The sequence below is a fragment of the Xiphophorus hellerii genome, chromosome 6 (genome assembly GCF_003331165.1).
Source record: "Xiphophorus hellerii strain 12219 chromosome 6, Xiphophorus_hellerii-4.1, whole genome shotgun sequence".
Classification (NCBI taxonomy): Eukaryota; Metazoa; Chordata; class Actinopteri; order Cyprinodontiformes; family Poeciliidae; genus Xiphophorus; species Xiphophorus hellerii.
The window spans coordinates 617,349-637,679 of record NC_045677.1 but is presented as its reverse complement, the minus strand read 5'-3'; the positions used below and the strand labels follow the sequence as shown (position 1 = coordinate 637,679).

At 39.9% G+C, this 20,331-nt stretch overlaps 1 protein-coding gene across 11 annotated transcripts in view; it reads left to right on the top strand.

Moving 5' to 3' along the window:
- Positions 1–20,331, top strand: part of LOC116721209 (fibrous sheath CABYR-binding protein-like) — a 35,493-nt gene that overhangs the window by 946 nt on the left and 14,216 nt on the right. For 6 of the 11 annotated variants that reach the window (XM_032564791.1, XM_032564796.1, XM_032564792.1 and 3 more), the window contains exons 1-5: positions 7,451–7,575; positions 11,936–12,100; positions 14,047–14,091; positions 14,232–14,297; positions 15,683–15,751. In XM_032564791.1, coding sequence (XP_032420682.1) covers positions 7,500–7,575; positions 11,936–12,100; positions 14,047–14,091; positions 14,232–14,297; positions 15,683–15,751 — 421 coding nt within the window. In that variant the 5' untranslated portion in view covers positions 7,451–7,499. Of the gene's footprint in view, positions 1–3,839; positions 4,015–7,450; positions 7,576–11,935; positions 12,101–14,046; positions 14,092–14,231; positions 14,298–15,682; positions 15,752–20,331 lie in introns of those variants that run through there. The other 5 variants (XM_032564795.1, XM_032564793.1, XM_032564797.1 and 2 more) reach the window with 5 other exon arrangements.

Below are 20,331 nucleotides of genomic sequence, written 5' to 3'. Positions count from 1 at the left end.
AACCCAGAACATCCCCTACTTCTGAGAAGTTTAGGTTGTTCAGTCCAGGAAGGGAAATATATAGAAAATGTATATACTGTATGGAAAGCTGCCTTGTTTATAGACCACTCTTCTCCATCCGCTCTCTTACTCCCTCTACTGGTATATTTGAAATGAATGATCACAGCAGGTAACATTCAGAAGTTACCAGGATATATTTACCTGGATGGTAACTTCTGAATGGAGCTTGGGGGTCCCTCCCTTCTGGAAAGAATGTCTAATTGCACTTACTGTATGTATAACATTAAGCCTGTTGCGCTTACTTCATTTATCTTTGAGCCTTTTGAGAAGATAGCAGCAGATTTCCTGAGAGTAACCCAGAGTAACCTAAACCTCTGTTTGTATTTTAGATCCAAAAAAGTTTTTAAATTACCCTGAAAGGCCATTTGAATGACTCTGTAATTAGTGTGGAATAATATAGTCCAGATTTGAAGAGTCTAAGGATTGTAGTTTTTTTTAAACAAACTCTCAAGGTAGTGAAAAATTAGGTGGAACCGCCCTTTAGCCATCTCTTGAAACAGAGATTACAATGGGAAGCCAACCTCAGCTTTGTCTTTGATTTCTTTGATCAAATTTGCAAATGCTGTTTTTTTTCTATTATAAAATCAGAAGACCATTAAAACAGTATATTATACTCAATATTGGATATTCTGTGATTGGGTTGTCCCTTGAACATCTCAGACACTTTCACTATGCAGAAGTAAAGTCAAGAAGTAAACAGTGCTATAGTTGAGGGTTTGCTAAGTAGTGGCTGGCCATGCATTTGTTACCTGGGCCAGAAAAAGGGGTTTATCGATTGTATCCACCTTTATGGTGTCACAATTCTAAAAGTTACCAATGATATGGTATACAAAAACCCAACATAGCAAGTCCTGACATCATCATCAGCCTCCTGCTCTAATTGCGTCATTCAGACAGGTATTTAAATGCATCCTGAGTGGACACATTGACCTGGATCTCTCTAACTGTGCTGTATGCAAATAAATAGAGATAAGACAGCTAAGACTTTATTGTGGATACTTCCGTGGAGGGGGGAGCTTTGTGCTTTTATACCCGAACGCGGGGCTGTGACCAAGTTGTACCAAGCTGCACCGGCTGCAACCAATAGGAAAATTCAACTGCCTAAGTACCAGTTGACAGAAGAGGCTCATTAGTGAGTAGTGAGATGGTTTCAGGCAAAAATAAATTTTTAATAATATTGATAAAAATACATATCAGTGAAAATTGACAACCAAATTTCACACCATAACTTGACAGAAAATGTTCATATCTTTACAGTCCTTAGCGCTCCATTTCATCTAGTGTTGAGTCATCTGGATGGGGCAAAATGTATTTTATAGACTTACAGGTTTTTTCTAACAATTTTTTGTTTTCTTTAAGTATTTCAGTGTCTTATTCACCAGTGAATGGGAGATTAACAGACACACTGAATCTTTGCCTACAGTATTGAGGGCACCACTCTGCTCTACTGTGGTGATGCCAGGGCAAAGCTCTCGATTTATTGGTCTATGTACGTTTTGACCCCACGAGATATGAATCAAGACTGAAAGAATGAGATCCTGGATACAAACAATGAAATGAGCTTTCTTTTGAGGGAGGCTGGACTCGGCCTTAGAGTTAGGGTGAGGAGTTTTAACGTCCTGAAGCAGAGCTCGAAGTAGAGCCTCTGCTTCTCCACATCAAAAGGAGTTCACTGAGCAGGTGCAGACATCTGATCAGCCACATTCCACTAGCTAGTTGGCCAGAAAAAGTAGTCTGTTCATTTTATTTTCATTTTATTTCATTTATTGCAGCATTTACACACACACATACACACCCCAACACACACAAAAGGAATTCAACTCATTCTCTTCTTACAAAATATATCAAAATAAAAAATACATTTTGTCCTAAATATTGCAAAGACTAAAATTTCCTAGATAAAAGCCTCCTATGTTTCAGAGGTTTGATTTCTGATTCTTTACTCTGTTCAACCAGCTTAAAACATAAAGACGGGGTTCAAGTTCCCAATAACTCCAAAGCTAAAAACGGTGTAAGAATTTCCTGAGTTTATGTGCAACTTTCTTGTGTGTTCTGACTGGTTGAGTGCACACTTCTCTCAGGAACCCATATTTCTGTCAGTTATTAGGATCAGTGCTGTTCTCAGCCTTTCTTGCTGAATGTTTGAACAGCAAAAGGAGTGTTTGATCTAATTGATGTGACTAGAACATGTGCCTCGTCAGCATTTCTTCTGTTAGGACTGACAGTGGCTCTTCAGATACTTACTTTGGCTTACTGAGTTGCTTGATAAAGGTGTACAACCAGTGAGCTGTTAGCCAGGTGTTTGAAAATCTGATCATTAGACTCTTGGAATGTTTGAGGCCTTTTTTTTGTAATTGGTATGTCTGGTTCTATTCAAAACGTTACACAATGTTAACTTTTACAAACATTAGTTGGGAGCACAAGACTAAATTTACTGTGGTATTTGTTTTCTAATCTAAATGGGGTCAAAATCATACATACATTCTCAAATATTATATGCTGGTGCCTATCTCCAGCTCGCGTTCCGAGCAAGAGGCGGGGTCACCCTGGACAGGTCACCAGTCTGTCGCAGTGTCCAGAAATCAACCAGTTAAAAGAAATAAAACTGGACCATTCATTACACAAAGAGTGGTCAAACATCAACTTTTATCTAATTATTACTGGGGCTGTATGTATATATTTGACACTGTATGGGCCAAAAACAATCCACAGAAAATTCAAACTTGTGCACCCAATTCTTGTTTTAATGATTCATTGAATTTGTCTTTTTTAATTATTCCTCCATGGACAAAGGACAATTCAGAGACATTAATGAAATTATGTCTGCTGGATGAATGGATGAAAAGCTGGATCTGTGTGTTTGTAATCAAAGATCACTGCTCTCATCATTCTCATTATATTTGCTCTTACATTTCTGTAATGGTTTCCTTAAAGGCTCTTGCTCCTTCTTCCCTGTTCAGAATCCTGGGAGGTGCTGAACTCTGCAGAGATGGAAGGGTAACAGCCAAGTCTGTTCCTCTGGGATCGTTGTGCTGTGTGTTGTAGTGTTCTATTTATTTATTTTTTTAAATTTGCATAACGTCACGAAAACCCTTAAATGCAAATTCCTCTAGCTGACCTTGCATGGACTTGCGGTGCTGTGTTCATTTGGTTTTCGTTTGGAGGTGTGTTGTGTCTGCAGTTAAACTAATCTGAACTTTGCAAGGTTAAATGTAGCCTTCAGCTTTGTTTTCAGGAAACGGCTGATTCTCTTAAGGTGTATTCAGTATTCTGGAATTTTAGCAGCACCTTTTTATAAGCTTTAGCAGCTGACTAAAGAACTTCTAGTGCTACTGTTAGGTTACTTTAGGAATTAATTATTTTACCTCCACTGTATCTTTTAAGCCATTTTATTTTCAACTTATACGGGAGACTTTCAGGATTCTTCTCCCCAAAAATCCAGATGTGATTTCCTTTTTACTGCTTTTGAGGTGCTGAGCTCCCAGCCTCCATCCCTGGAATGCACTGTCCAAGTTCACAGATTCCAGTGCTTGAAAGTGAACCAGCCAGGGTTTCTGCAAGATTCCACAAAGTGGAAAACCTGATAGTCCCCACTTTGAACTAAAAAGACAGATTTAGTGAAAAGTTTGTCGACTGTGTCAAAAGTTACAGTGAGAGAAGCCTGAATGTCCTCAAAGGCATACAGAGATGCATGTGGGAGTGGAGTGTGGACGCAACAGCATGCATGCTTGTAAAAAGCCTTCAGGGGAAGAGTTGGGGTTAGGAGCCAGGAACTCGGCAGAACTTGCGTAAGATTTAAGAGGAGTAGCTTAAACTGAACAATGTGTGCAAAAAGAAGAGACTCAGCAGCAAGGTCTCTTATTTGTCTGAAAAATACTGGAATCCAACCATGTGTGTGAAATAACTGCTGCACTAATAACATTAACAATCTGGAAGGCATGGATGAACGGAACGGTATGTTATGCAACAGTTTCTGTGTTTGGGCACGGCAGTTTTTATTTATTGTGTGTATGTGTGAATGGGCTGGCTAGCCTTCTCTTTGCACAAACTGTGTTATACATACTTGAAATAAATATTAGACAGCACTGGAAAAATGTTCAGCATAATGTTGATGATACTGATATTTATCCATGGAGACTAACAAAAGGAATCATTGGGACTGCAAACATTTCCTAAAGACAAAGTCTGGATGACACAAACTGACTTCTACTGCTAAACTGTTAACTTTGTCTTGCTTTATCTAGTGAGTTGAATAATATCAATTATGTATTGTTATGCTAGATGTCTCAATGGGTACAGTTCTGTGAAAATGTTTTAACACTACATCCATAGTTTTTTTGTTGTTGTTTGTTTTTCTTCCCCTTGTTTTACATTTCTGATAAATAGCAGTGTGTGTGCTGCATGGTGGTGTGATTGGTAGAGCTGGTGGTTTGCAGTAAGGAGGTCCTGAGGTCTTTCTGCATGGAGTTTGCATGGAGTGTTCTCTGACTTCCTCTTACAGCCAACAACAAGACTGTCAAGTTACCGTAATTGCCTCTTGACCATTGACTGCTGGAGATCATTGGTCACCCTCAAGCACAAGTGGTTTAAAATGGCAGATGGATAGAATACTTTGTTAGTTGTTTTTTTTGTTGTTGTTGGTTTATTTTGTTTAGTTTTGGTTTTTTACCAGTGAGCATAAACATTATTTCTAGAATGTTACAATTTGATAAAATTACTTTTTCTAATTGAATTTCTGAAAGTTCAGTTTTACATAGCCCTTCAATTGATAGCGACACACCTGTAGATTAGTCTGTGCCTCTGGTGTTCAATTAAACTTTCTAAATTTGAAGACATTAGCTGCACAAGGTTACTTTAAGTGGTCTTGTTTTAAAACCTGTTGGGGCATTGAGATCAGTGCAGTTTAATCTACATAGGTTTCTTCTGCTTTAATTGGTTTAGTTTGATTTGACCCAAATGTTATATTTTAAGCTGAGTGGTGCTCAGGGACTCACTTGTCATAACGCATAAACCAGATTTTCCTGCTTTCTCAAATATGTTGCAACACAACTACAAATGAAAAAGGAGCAGCAGCATTTACAGCCATGCTTTCTTTGTGGTTGACCATTTAAAATTGGGCCACTTTTTTTTCATTTTCTTGTTAAACTTCATGTTTCAACATCTAGACACATTCATAACAGATGGTAAATGTTTAATTCATGTAAATCTATTTTATTCAAAACAAATTTTATTCAAACTCTCACTGGCTGTGAATTTACTACTAAACTGATGAAGGGACTGTTCTGGTTTTTCCATCTCAGTGCCAAAGTACATGGGATTATTATTTTTTTATTTTATTGTCAAAGAGAACAATGGAGTGAATCGTTGCATCTGTTTGTGTTTGAATGCCATGCATAGTGAAGTTATGAGAGATTTTAGGCTGGCTATGCAGGACTTTGATATGTAAATGATCTGATCTTTTTTACAAAGTTCTAAGACTTTTGAATCCAACCTCAAGTTTACAAAACCACACCACAGATTTCACGCCACTGTTATTTAACATATGAAACCAAAAATGAAATGCTGTGTGTGGGAAGCAGAGGCACTGCAACGGACCTTTCCCACTGATATGGCTACATTCCCAAGACAAATCTAATTGAATGAAACACTTCGGAGAGGCTCTGATGCTGGGGGTGGCGATGTAAGGAATTGTGCGCGTTAATACACACTAGAACCAAACATTTTGAGTTGCCTAATTGCAACTTTGGCATAACTGAACTTGGACTACAAAATCGCTGTGAGGGGGAAAAAAATGGTGTATTCATAAAACAGTGAGGGTGATGGCCTATCTAGCCATCTATTGTCCATACCCGCTTGTCCATTCAGGGTGGTAGGGGGCTGTATCTGCCTGGGACCTGGGACCTTCTTGCTGCAAGGCAACAGTACTTCCAACTCTAAAGGCAGTGACCTCTTTACACGAAATGTCATGTAGGCTATCTGCTTTGACACAGCAGAGCAAAACAAATACTTCAAGACTCTGAGATGAGGTGAGCCCATGCTGGGTTGGGCTTTACTGTTTGCTTTGAGAAAGAGAGACTGGTTTCTGTGCACTTATCCAGTACACAGAGCAGTGAAGTGAGATCCACCAAATTACATAAAGATATTCACACAGATATGATTACTAAACAAAATGCTCTTCAGTCTCTACAGGTAAGCATGAGTTGGTTACCTAGAGGGGGCTGAATGGAACATACTTATAAACTATTACTGCACACTACCAGTCAACTGGCTGAAAGAAGGCTGCTATGCTTTTCATCAAACAGAGGCTATGAGAACAATATTTCCTGTTACAAAAAGTCCCACAGTAGGGTAGTAGAATGCCAACATTGTTTGTTTTTGTTTTTTTTTACCCCTCCAGGGGGTCTTTTGTGGGCTCTAGTGTCCCTTATATGACAGTGGGCTGACAGGAAACAGGGAAGGAGAGGGGGGAAGACATGCGGCAAATATCGTCGGGTCCAGGAGTCGAACCCGCGACGGCCGCGTCGAGGACTGAAGGCCTCCAAATACGGGTCGCGCTAACCACTACGCCACCACGGCACGCCCAGAATGCCAACATTGTTATGGCAAGCTGTTTTAAATACCAGCAGTATGATGTTACATCGAGGAACTGAAGAAACTTTCATGGAAAGCAATGTCTCCTGTCATGCAAGCACGTAAAGGGGGATGAAAAGGAAGACCAACATAAAAACTGCTGCTAATGTTTAAATGTGGTTTAATATTGTTGGGGTTGATCAAATGAGCTGACCAAACTGTCCACTGTATACTCTGATGAAAGTTGAACCAACCACAATGGTCTAACAAAGTGTAGTCTTAATGTATTTTCCTGGACCTAGTGGAGACGATGCCTAGCTGACGTAGAATGGCCATAAGAAATATAAATGTCTGTTTGGAGGGACACAGTAGGTGGAGATAGAGCAGGGAAGACGCTGTGGCTGTCAGGTGAAAGGGGGAGCTCCTGGTCCATTAACTCACTCAGTGAGGGACTGATTGTTGCTGAGGTTAGTTCACAGAATCAGGCAGTGCATTATTTAGCACAATCTTTAAATAATATTGTGGTCTATGTAAGATGTAGATGTCAAACATGAGATTTTATTCTCTTTTCTCTGCTTGGGAGCAAATTCTTGTTGACTCCCCCTCCACTTGTTCCAGTCTGTGGAGGACAGTGACTGTGTTCCTTTCTTTGCCTGTATGTCAGGGCCAGCTGTTTAACAGCACTATAAATAGCTGAGTGACCTCCACATCCATACCCACAGCAAGAGTGACTTACTGACTGACCTGACTAACAACAAAACAAGTCAGGAGGGAAGGGCCGGATAGGAACACAAAGGAGGCAGCAGAGGCGGGGACTCAGAGCTGCTTTTTCAGCTCACCACTAGTTGTCAAGCTCTCATACGGCAGGGATGGGTGATCCAGCAAACCTGGTGGAGTCCATCACACCGCCTGTTGTCACAGCGATTCCTGCAGGGGAAATGCAAGGTGAGGAACGGGTCTGCTCATGAGTGACTGATTGGGTAGTAGGGAAGGTGAGGGCAGGTTCAGGGCCATTGAATGGGACTGGTTGTTAGGCTCAGAGTGAAGGACAGCTGTCTTCTGAAAACCTGCCGGTCTGGTTGTGTCAGGTCATCCTGTCCTATTAACTTCATTGGTTATTTTATCATGTATTCTAAATGTTTGTTAGAAACCTTTAATGGAGTCAGGTACACACCTATGTTTGACGTTTGGCCACATTTAGGCATTCTGTGTCCAACTGTGCTTTCACACAGTTCTGAAGCAATGAGAATTCCCTTACAGGTTAAAGGCATTAAACATTCCTTTTGTTTCACCCAGGTTAGTGAGCTTTACATTTGGAACAGTGTTCAGAGTTGAGCACTGCTGGGGGTCTCTGAAATCTGACCTGGCAACACAAATCTCCCTTTAGCACCTGTTCATTCTCTCTGCCCTTTCTCCCGTCATGCATTGTGGGATATCTTTGGCACACCCGGAATAACTTTTTGGATCTGGTACATCCTTTCTGGTGTAGCCTTTTTGCTCCTCCAGGGGAGCTCAAGTCCAGTCCTCCAGAGCTACCGTCCTGCAACTTTTAGATGCATCGTTAGTTCAAAGACCAGGATCAGCTCTGAACAGGCCTGAAAACGAGCCATTCATTTGATTCAGGTGTGTTGGAGCAGGGAAGCATCTGAAAGTTGCAGGATGGTAGCTCTGGAGGACTGGACTTGAGCAATCCTGCACTAGTGCTTTAGGGTTTTCAATTCTGGTCCTCAGTCCACACTACCCAGCATGTTTTAAAAGTTTCCCTACTTTAACACACCTGATTCAGGTGATTGCAGTGCAGGCAGAGCCTGTTGGATCAAGGCACTGCTGATTTCCATGGTGATTTAAAATACTGTTGCTTTACAGGATCAAAGTACTATAGTATCAACATGTCAAACAAAAATTTTATATGAGCAGAATAATTTTTATTTATAGCAGCACTTATTACTGTTGGTGCTAAAATAATCCAACAATTTCATTGTTGCAATTATAAAAATGTTATCTAAATCCCTTTTAATAATTAAAATTTCAAAGTTTGGATGCTTATAATGTGGAATATTGCACCTTTTGTGGCATATGTATGCCAAAAGTTTCCATAGGCTGTTATTTGTTTCCTGTGGAAATGTGTCCAAAAAAGTGATTTATAGCCTTTTATCAGACGGCAGAGCAGAGCAGCAGATGAGGGAAGGGGATTGAGAATCAGGAAAAATGACTGGCTCTCATGAACTTGACTGTAGACCATAGGAATACTTTGACAGTTTTATTTATTTATTTTGTTACTGCTGTTTTTTTTTTTTACATTAGCAAGTTAAACCCTGAAATTAATTTTTTTCTATTTAATGGATGAAAACTCAAAATTCCCACTACTAATCAAGTCTGTAAATGCATCAACAAATGTTACTTTGTTAGAAGAATTTTTCACTATAACAAATGATCTAAGTGAGACGTTGAAACTTTGCTGAGTTGTGTGATCCTTACATCTGGCAACAAATCCTACTATTGTTTATCTAGCTACATTAGAGGTTCTAATCTAGAAATAATTAGGGATGCACCTATATGAAAATTTGGGCCAATATTCGATATAAGTACGGGCCATTAATGTTGCTGTGATGGCCAATAACTAGGCCTGTCACGATAGCAAATTTTGCTCAACGATTAATTGTCTCAAAAATTATTGCGATAAACGATAATATTGTTTGAAGCCCTTTTTACACTGATTTAATGGAAATGACGTAATAATCCATGCGATTTCCTGCCAAAGATAGATACACTTTATTTTCAAAAGAACACTTAACACTGGAACTGATAAACAAAATAAACAAAACAACCAAAAACAAAATGGATTCTCAGTCTCCATTAACAAAAAATGTACTTGATAAAAACTAAACAACATAAAGCCAAAGTGGAAATAAATACTGCATTCAACCAAAAGAGTGCAGATTATGAAGTCTGTATATTATGTTGCCCTTCAGTAATAATTAGATTTAAATAGAGAAGATGGGCACATCAATAGAAAATCAATAGTTCACACTACATGATTTTTTGCTCCTATTTTTCCCCTTACAACAATCTTAGAACGTTGGTCTTTCTAAGGTTGTGTGGTGTGTTATGGTAGATCGTCGTGGCCGCTCCGATCTAAATCAGGGATTTTCCCCGACTGGGAGCGTTAAGGCAGCCTGTTGAATGTGACAGGTAGCCAATCAGAAAGCGCGGATTCCCCTCTGTGCTTTCTGAGGGGAAATTACGTCAGGGAATCCCAAACAGCTGAAACAGCGCAACCCGAAGTCCAGCGAACATTGGAGATGATATGTGGAAACAACATTAATGTTTATTCAACATGCAAAGAATATAGAAATGACAAGAGGAGGAGTTGCAGCGAAATTGCTACCGCAGTTGATAAACCCGGTAACTTTTCAGCTGTTCTTCGTTAACGTGACGTAAATAGGTTATAATGATTTTCATTCAGTCAGGACTTTAGCTGACACTAGCCACATGCATTGCAGGTAGATTGTAGTAAAGCATTGATTTTAAAATTTAGTTTTAAAATTAGTTAACTGGACTTGTGGCCATTATTTTGTGCCCATTGTTGGACACCACACGGCAGGACCGAACCCGATCGAACTGTTATCGAACTGCTATACTGTATCTAGGATTTCTGTCGGCTAATGTGTGGTCTGTCAGGTTTTGAAACTGGGCAGACAATCGGCCGACAGCTCTAAGATCGTGTAGTGTGCGCTGGGCTTTACACTGAGGAAATGAGGAAGGGAGGAGTCAGTGGAGAGCACCGGAGTTGAGCCTTTTTTCGTTCAGTGTCATCAACAGAAAGAAAAAAAGGCCGGAAGAGATGATAATGCCGATAATTAAAATGACGTCGATAGTTTTAATTTATCGTACGATTAATTGATTTACCGTTTATCGCGACAGGCCTACCAATAACTCATGTTTACCAATATTATTTATATTTCAGTAGTGTGAAATAAGATATAAATAAATATCAGTCATTAATATCAGCCCATTTTAATTTATCGGGCCAATACCAACATGTTAAAAAATGGTTAATATCGGCTGATACCAATGTCAGTCCTGATATAGAATAGAATAGAATAGAATTCAACTTTATTGTCATTGCACTGTCACAAGTACAAGCAACGAGGTGTAGTTTGCATCTATCCAGAAGTGCTCTACGAGATATAAATATTTATTTACAGATGTACAAGACTATGTATGTATGGACTATAAGGGGTTATAGCAAGAGATATAGATATTGTGTATAAATATAAATATGGGAGCTGTATGCACAGATTATACAGATTATACAGAATATACAAGAATGTTAGGGAATGGATTATAGATAAATAATGGCAGATAAAATTTACAGGTTCATATTGTTCATCCCTAGAAATAATTATCCATCCATCCATCCATTTTCTTCCTCTTATCCGGGTTTTGGTCGCTGGGGTAACAGCCTAAGAAGGGAGGCTCAGACTTCTTTCTCCCCAGCCACTTGTTCCAGCTCCTCTGGGGGAATCCCAAGGCGTTCCCAGGCCAGCCGAGAAACATATGCCCCTTTTCCACCCAGCTCAGCTCTACTCCACTTGCTTTGTGAGCGTTTCCATCAGTTTTTTTTCGAGGCTGCTGTATTGCTTCCCCCTCCTGAGATGCCGGGTGGTGGCCAGGACCCCTCCCTCGGCCTCCACCCATCCCACTGCACCCAACCTCTTTGGCCCCTCCCATGGGTAAAAGCCCTGCTGCCAGGTGCTAGTTAATGTGCCCCAACTCCAGGCCTGGCTCTAGGATGGGGCCCTGGTGACCTGCGTCCGGCCAGGGAACACTGAATCCAATGCTCTCAGTCATCATTAGGGGTCTTCGGACTGCGCTTTGTCTGGTTCCTCACCTAGGGCCTGCCTGCCTTGGGTGACCCTACCAGGGGCACGAAGCCCCAGACAGCATAGCTCCTAGGATCATTGGGTCACTCAAACACCTCCATGCCAATAAGGTGGCAGCCCAAGGAGGGGAGAAATAATTAAACCTAGCTTATTGGACTTGTTCTTTGAACCTCAGATACTCATCAAGCTAAATTAACACAGTTACTTTTTACTGGTGGATAATAAATGTTCTAATTTTTACTGCTCAGCTGTTGATTACAAACATCGACATAAAGAATATGTTTTGCGAGACAAGGTAAACTGGTGCTTTTGGAAAAGCATTATTTACTGACCTTAGTTAAAGTCATCATTTAAATGGTTTCGCTAATGAAAACTAATTGACGGTCCTAAACCTGACGCTTTGTGTGTTTCTGTTCCAGATGCAGGTAAAGGCCCCTTATCCAGTAAGAACGGGAAGAAGCCGGACTCTGGCTCCAGCAGCAGCAGCAGTTTCTTCACCTGGTTCATCGTGCTGGCCCTGCTCGGTGTCTGGACTTCTGTGGCTGTGGTCTACTTTGACTTGGTCGACTATCAAGGAGTTCTAGGTGGGCACATGTTGGAACATACTGTACATCTAACACTTAAGACTCATATTGTTTCTGTCTTCATGTATTTGTGGCTTTAACGCTTGCCGCCTCCAAAGTGAATGATAGTGAATTGATAGGAGCTAACTGTATCCACGGTAAATAGCAGTTCATGAAACATGTCTCTTTCAGCACTTTATCCTGGTTGTTTGGCCTCTTTTTCTATGAACTGTAATTTTAACCAAATGCTGATGTGCAGATGCAGCACTGTGAAATAGGCTGTGGTTTGGCCAGTCCAGTGAGTTCAGTACAAAAGGCAAAGCTGCACCAGCTACTTTAAAGGGATAATTCAGATTTTTGAATTGAAGTTTTGTTAGCAGGTTGTGACACTTTAATGCTATGTTGTTAGCATCTTCATTTTAAAAGAAAGATTAGTTTTCCATTAGAAGTGCACCAAGAATTCGGCTGGCTGATAAATCAACTTTGATTTACCTAATTTTGGGAGACTGGCGATCAGCCGATGCCTCCATGAGAATCCGACCTTCTCTCCCTCCCCAAAAGTCTGAAAATCAGCAACAGTCTCCTTCTGCTCTACAGTGACAGACTTGCCCACCAGATAATGTCTGCAAATGTCACCCCACTGCTTGTTGCTATATTTAGTGACTTTGCAGACAAAAAAAACTATGTCAGGCTTTTTAAAGACAGGTGATCAGCCAGAAAAATGCAATCAGTTCACAAATATTTTCCACGCAGAGGCTAGTCAGGTTACATCTTTAAACCACTTTACTTTCAAAACCTATCCTAGTGATTTTATGTCTGCTTTTCTAAAAAAAAATACGCTCAGTGTCTGCATTAGTCTTGTGTTTACATCAGTATGCTAATTTCCACCACAGAACATGGCACGCTGCAGGTTGTAACAGTGAAACCTGTTAGGGTTCTCCCTCTTACTGCTGCCCTGGAATCTGTGGGGACTTCAAATCAGCTTTGGTTGAGAAGGCTGAGTTGAAATTCTAAATGGATTTGATGAAGTAACTCTGAGGAGCCACTGCAGGAAAGATACTGACTGCTCATAGCTTTTTAACAGAACTACGCTTGGCACTGGCAAGCAATAGCAGTTTTAGCTCTGAAACAATGTTTTTATTTTACAATATTTTACATAAATCTAATTATTTAATTTAATTTATAGCTTGTTTTTATAATGAGCATAGAAAGAGTTAGCATCATATCTGCATTAGACAGCGCTCTGTACCATCCCTGTTTAGAGTCAGTGCAGACAGGAATGGGCAAGTCAAGCTAACAGCCACTGACAGGACAGTCAGTAATAACTACCCAGTGTTTTCAGTCCTTTTTATTTCTAAATTAAGCTCAGACTTATTGCTGAACTTGATCTGCAATCTTAACGCTTGATTTAGCACTTAGGTGCTGCATTTTAAAATAAAGTGTAACATTTACATGAAAAGAGGAGACAGCAAATCTCAGGGCCCTCAAAAGACCAGTTTCATCTAATTCTATATTTGAAATATTTCCTCAATATTTTACTGCAAAGCTTTCTTTTGCTGCTTTTCATGATGTTGCAAGTTTAAAAATCCTTCCAGAAGTCTTTCTCGTTTTTAAACTCATCTCTTCTTGTGAGGTTGATATTTTTCCTCTGCTGTGATCCAGCTTGGAATCACTCTGTGCAAATCAGACTGAAGCATCACCTTCTAAAGATGGAGTCTGGAATTTAGTGCTGGATTTATAAAGGAAGAAAATGTTTGTGAGAAACTTGATTTTTAAACCTAATCCTGTTGTATTTTTAAATGCATGTCTGATTGTTGGATCGGTGTCTTCTGATTAATCTGCATCCTAATAAAAAATGATACATTCTTGTCTGTGGTATGTATCTTTGATTAGTGTATTCCTTGTGAATCTCCTTTGCTCCCTTTGCTAATCTTGCTGTTCTTCCAAATTTCTTGTTTTGCATGCAGACAAGGCTAAGGGCATACAGATTAACCTGTCTGAAACCTTGCAAGGTAAAGAACACTAGACATGTTTCTCTTGTTGTTATGGATATTTCTATTAGCTGTTTTTGTACTCCACAGATTATTATTCTAGAATGCTCAGTATTGCTCAAACATGTTTACCAAGCCAAAGTTCATTCTGCCTGGATTAGAACAGCATGCAGTCCTGACCTGCACCCCAACCACACCCCTAGCTAGAGCATCTAGTGCATTACAAGGTGAATTGTAAGTCAAACATGACTGCAAAACATTTCCTTTCAGATCAGAATGGAGTTTTTTTGTTTTGTTTGTGTTTGTTTTTTAGGTAACAGCAGCTGTTGAAATACTAGTACATCAACAAATTGGAATGTTGTATAAGTGAAATGTTTCTTACCAGTCACCTCAGAAACTGGAACTCATATATTCCACAGAATCATCACAGTGATTTATTCTAAGTCTTTTGTTTCTTGTCATTTTGATGATCATAGCTTACAGAAAACAAAAACTCAAAATTCAGTTTCTCTGAAAATTCTGCTACTGTGAAAAAGCTCAGTAATGGACACCATAATAAGTGAATTAACCTTTCCTGAGTGCTCTCTCACTCTGGGTCAGTTGGCTACACACAATCTGCTGACTGTGTGTAGTCACAGTCAGCGTCCACAAGGAGGGGAAGACACAGCAAGTCAATGCTGAAGAAGCCGGTTGTTGCATCCAAGCATATTCATAGAAAATTGAGTGGAAGGAAGAAGTGTGGTAACAGAAACAGGGAGGACTGGCCTGACCTTTAACCCCACAGACAATCTGTGGGATGTTGTTAAGAGAAAGATGAGGTCCCAGACCCAACTATCAAAGCTACCTGGACTTTATTACATCTGAGCAGAACCACAGGCTGATCTCCTCCATGCTGCGCTGTGTTGATGTAGTAATTCATGCTAAAGGAGCCACAACCAAGAACTGAGTGCAGAGAAATGAACCGGCCTTTCAGCAGCCTCATATTTGTGTATAAAAAATCCTGTTTCATTAATCTAACGTAATTTTCTGAGACGCTGCATTTTTGGTTTTCATTATCTGTAAGTCGTAATCATTCAAAATGCAAAAAATAAAAACTTGAAATCTTTGACTCTGTGTAATGAATTTCTATAAAATGAATGTTTCACTTTTGGAGATGACTGGTAAGAAATATTACACTTTTACACAATGCTGTAATTTTTCTGGATGTACCTGTTCTCCTTTGACCAGAATATTTTCTAGCATCATTTTATAAATGGGGTCTTCCTCTTTAAGTCCAGGTGTCTGGCCCCTCCCCCTAGGATCTAAATGTGGGGCTGAATCAGTCACCCAGCTGACTGCAGTATTCTAAAAGTTTATTATAAAATACAATTTCCAAGACTTTACACACACCTGGCTGTTAGACTCTCCTTCTGAAGTACAGGCTAAACTCCTGATAGAAATACTGAACAGTGATAACATGATGATGAACTTACAGGACTAACTTAATTTCATTGCTTAGTCCAATTGGATAACATTTTCTGAGCTTCAGTAGGAATGTAGAATGTTGTCTGATGTCTAGACAGATGCAGTAATTCTGTTTCTGGATGGCTCCGTATGTTTGTGGCTTCTGTAGGTAAACTGGCGGCGTACGACACTGATGGAGATGGTGACTTTGATGTGGAGGACGCTAAGGTGCTTCTAGGCAAGTGGATTTATTTCTTTTTAACCAGCACTGCGTTCATCTGAGCTGCTGACAAGGGAACCAGAATCTAGAGGATTTTTAGTAGAATTAGAGCATGCTATCTGGTGTCTGCTTTCAATTAGCTAAGTGCACTAAAATGTATTTGCCAACAGTGATAACATTTAGAAATAAATTTCTAAAAATCTTGACATCAGAAAGCTTTGGGGGATTTTTAACGTACTGTAAGCAATGTTAGGATCTGGGGCTGAAAGTCTCAACATTACAAGATATTCTATTCAGTTGAAAAATACGTTATTAATCCCAAAGGGAAATTAAATGGTTTTGTAACTCATAATATTCACTGTTCTCTGCAGCAGCTTCTTTGAGCTCTGTGACTTTAAATAATCCATCAAGTGTTCTCTGACCAGTTGCCTCTGAATGACCAAATGGAAAGGGAAGCCTCTATACCCTCATGTCATTTCCATGTTGTTCGTATGGAGCCTGGTGATGATAATATGCGATTTGTTCTCATCAGAACCTTGAAACTGCCTTAAATGATGATTAGATGGTATTTCGACTCATAACTTGGCTCAGATGTTCACCTAGAAGCTCATTCTTCCTGTTCCTTCTTTTCTCTGTAGCAAAATCTAATCAAGTACATTTAGCAACAAGTGCTTCACATCATAAAAATACAAAAGTACAAAGTCATAGAACACACAGTCAACAAATGAAAGATTTTGTCAAGTGCCATCATGTTGTTGATTAATGTAGCATTGATTACAGCACTTCTAACAAAGTTTCAGGATAAAATGAGTCCTAAACTCGACTGACTGACGAGCTGGCTCACACTGTGTGCTTTCAAACTTTTCCGTGAATATCATTCTATTTACAATTAGAAGTCATTTTGTTTTCCATTAAACCGGGTTGTTGGATTGATTTGCCAAAGCCCCCAAAACTGAACTAAAATTGGTCAATATGTAGATCTCATTCCAATAAGAAGCTACGAGATGCAGTTAAAGCATTTCTTTTACATCGCTGACATTTTGCAAAAAATAGTCAAAGTCATAAAGATAAACCAGTGTGCATGTGAATATATAGAAACACTCTGAGGCATTTACTTTAACAGAGAAACTTCTTGCTGCTATACATCATTAAAGCTGCAGTACGCAACTTTTCTAAAAAATATTTTTTTGTTTACATTTTTAAAACTGTCACCATGTTGTGACAGTATAATATGAGGCAGATGATCTGCCTCCACCTCCTCCCCGTGCTACTATTGCCATCTGAAAAAATACATGTCAAAAACCACCAAACAGAGCCAGAAATTCTAACTTTAAAATGATATTTCATTTGGTGTCTGTATTCATTTTAGATTTTGTGTTTAAAGTTTGATTCACTTAAATATTCACATTAACTCCTCAACTAAGCTTTAGCTCCAGTCTCCTGTGCTTTGCTGCTGTGGTCCATAATAAAACTGAGTGTCCAGATGTCTATTCATCATTTCTCTCCTTAAAGTTAACCTCATCAGGGAGTTATGATGCTCTATCAGCCATGTTTGTTTGGAAACGGTAGTGCAGAGGCCAGTGACTTCACATAAACAGACTGTAGCAGTTTTAAGAAAGTGTTCATTTTGAGAACTTAAAATTATGACATTATGATTATGTTTTGATTCAATTAATTGATTGATTTTTTTATCTTTTTTTTTTTATAATTGTGATCATAGCCCTGCTGGCTTACCTTATGCAGCCTTTCACTGTGGCTCAGCAGCAGAACGGCTGCATATTGATTACAAACCTTAGTCACATTTGTCCTTTCAGAAATCCAACAGCTAAAACTGTTGATGAGAAGATACGTCAGACCCAGCTCTTTCAGCTGCTACATTTGATCAGCTATGTCACTATGCTGCACTAATAGACCAGGAGAAGATTGGAGAAGATTTTAGTTCCAAATCTGCCAGCCACTGGGTTTAGCTGTTCAAACAGAAAATCAGTCAGTTTCTGTTATTGCTGAGCAATCAGTGCAACTTTACGTAGCAATTGTTGCACCTGGCTTGACACCATAAATTATGCTTAGCAGAAATTTTGCAAATTATAAAGGAGCAGAGTAACCATGTCTAAATGTTCTCCTTTGTGACCCCCTCTGACGGCCCACAGTCCATCAGAAATGGAATGTTAGATTGGCTCTTTATCCTCTTTAGATGTGTTAAAATATATACATATTTGTTTTTTTTACACATGAATTTTTAAGACATGTATTCATGAATCAGATCTACATGAATATATAATTGGAACTTTATAAATATAGGAGTTAGGCTCTTTTCAGCATCCAAATAACATGTATTGGTTTGCTGATGTTATTCTACTGCCCATGTAACAGATTAGATTTACATTTTTAGCAAATAATTGGATTTATTATTTGTCATCCTTGTGAGGTCACAGTAGACCCAGCCTTAGTTTTCCTTCAGTGTACTGTGTGTTCATGGCTGTCTGCACATAGTGATCAGTGTAATTCTTTTCTCCATAGGCATCCCTCTTTCTGTTAGCCTAGCATTAGCCCCAGGCAGCGCTCCCAGTGGATCCTGTGCAGATGGTCTGACTGGTTCTAGTGGTGTAAACAGTTCCCTCGCCACCTAACCTTCGTTTTAAACTTCTCTTACCTTTTCCGTTTGTTTCTCCCCCTCCTTCTCTCTCCTCTCCCCCATCCTCTCTTCCCTCCTCAGCACATCTTTTTCCTTCATTTGATCAAACTTTCTTTTTTTCCACCTTATGTTTGTTGTTCACTGCTTTTGGTTATCACCTCCACACATTTGGTCCCTGAACTTCCCCTTCACCTCCCCCAACCCCTCACCCTCTTGTCTGCGTAGGCCTGACCAGTTTGGGCTGCGGTCAGGGGGAAGCCCAGGTTCTGGATTGGTTAGAAGAAGTGGAGGAAGGTGGCTCTGATTGGTTAAACAGTTTCTTCACTTTCCTGTTCGGTGTGATAAACCCACTAGAGCCCCTGGAGGACGAGGAGGATCATGGCATCTCAGGACTCATGAATGGTCAGCAGGAGGATGAGGAAGAAGATGAGGAAGAAGTCAGACAAAGAGGTGCTAAAGACGATGGAAATAAGGGTCAGAAGATCGTCATAGTGGGCCTCCATAACCAGTAGTAATGGCAGCAGCTGCTCAGAACAGTTCAGGGCGTTCTCCCTGCCTGCTTTAGCAGGTTCTGTCTTTTATCATTTTCAAACTTTTTATAGATACCAACGTCTCCAAGCCAGGGTATTGCTATCCGAGCCTATTCTCTCAGTGGAATTTAGTTCCTTTGTGAAGGACAGCTCCATGCTGTACAAACCCATACCCTTCACTTCAGTCTCACCAGTCCCATTCAGGTTCAGGCCAGATTGGAACTGTGATCCAGTTCCAATCGATCAGAGCAGACTGACTGGGCCCCTGGCAGACTTGGCCAGCCGTCTGCTGCTGTAGTCTGGGGGTGAGAGGATGAACACTGATGGAAAGCTGGATCTCAAACTTTACTGACTGGATTCCTGCATCAGCAGATCTTTTCCTATGATGTCAGCTCCTTAGCCTTGACATGGAGAGGATCCTCAGGAACTCTGCTCTCACTTTCTCTCCGTCAGCCCTTAAGAATTTAAGCATACACTGCCTGGCCAAAACAAAGTCACCAGCTGGATTTAACTAAGCAAATTGGTCCAAACCTCCTACTGCATAATTACTGCTTGGGCATTATCTTTCAGCTGACAACAAGTTATTTAATATTTAGCTTCTCATGTCTTAAACCACGTGGAAAGACGCATCCTGTCATTGTGTAAAATATGTTAGATGTTTTCTCTGCTTGGTGCAATAATTTGAGCCTTTTTGAAACAGACTAAAGAGATGCAGAAATGACTGGGTTGTGAACTGCCAAGGTTTTATAATCAGTTGAAGGCAAAGTGGGGAAGCATTGTCTTTTAGGAAGAAATGTGGCCAGAAAAAATGAATGATGTCTGATCACTGAAGCGTTCTGCTGTGGATCGTCCTCCAGAGTTCAGACCTGAACCCCACTGTCACTCTTTGATATGTTCTGTCTGGACAAGGCTGTGAGCAATGGTCAGACTCCCATCATCAATACAAGAAGATCTTGACAAAAAGTTAATGCACCATTGGATGGAAATAAATCTGGTGGCATTGCAGAAGCTTATCAAAGCAACTCCACAGCGGTGAGCTAAGGACGATCCGAACAAATGTCAGTGACCATTTTGGTGGCATCTTTTTTTTTTTTTTTTTTTGGCCAGTCGGTGTATATTTTCTGCACAAGCCTGTTGACAACAGCCAGTAACACTGTAAAAATCATGAAATGTGTTGAGGCTCCGCTGCATGCCAGAAACCTGAGCTGAAATCAGCTGCTACACACTTGTACAGTTTGCATGCATTTGTGCCTTTTTTATGCCTCTTTCAAGTTTAAAACTTTTAGTTTTATATTGAGCTAATTTTCTTCACTGGTAAGAATAAACTTTTTGTATTTGGAATAAAACAAAATGTAAATGTTATAGTAGATAGATGATTAGTACCCAGAATGCTGTAGGAATGTGGAAACCAGACCTGCAGGTTCTTCCTCTGG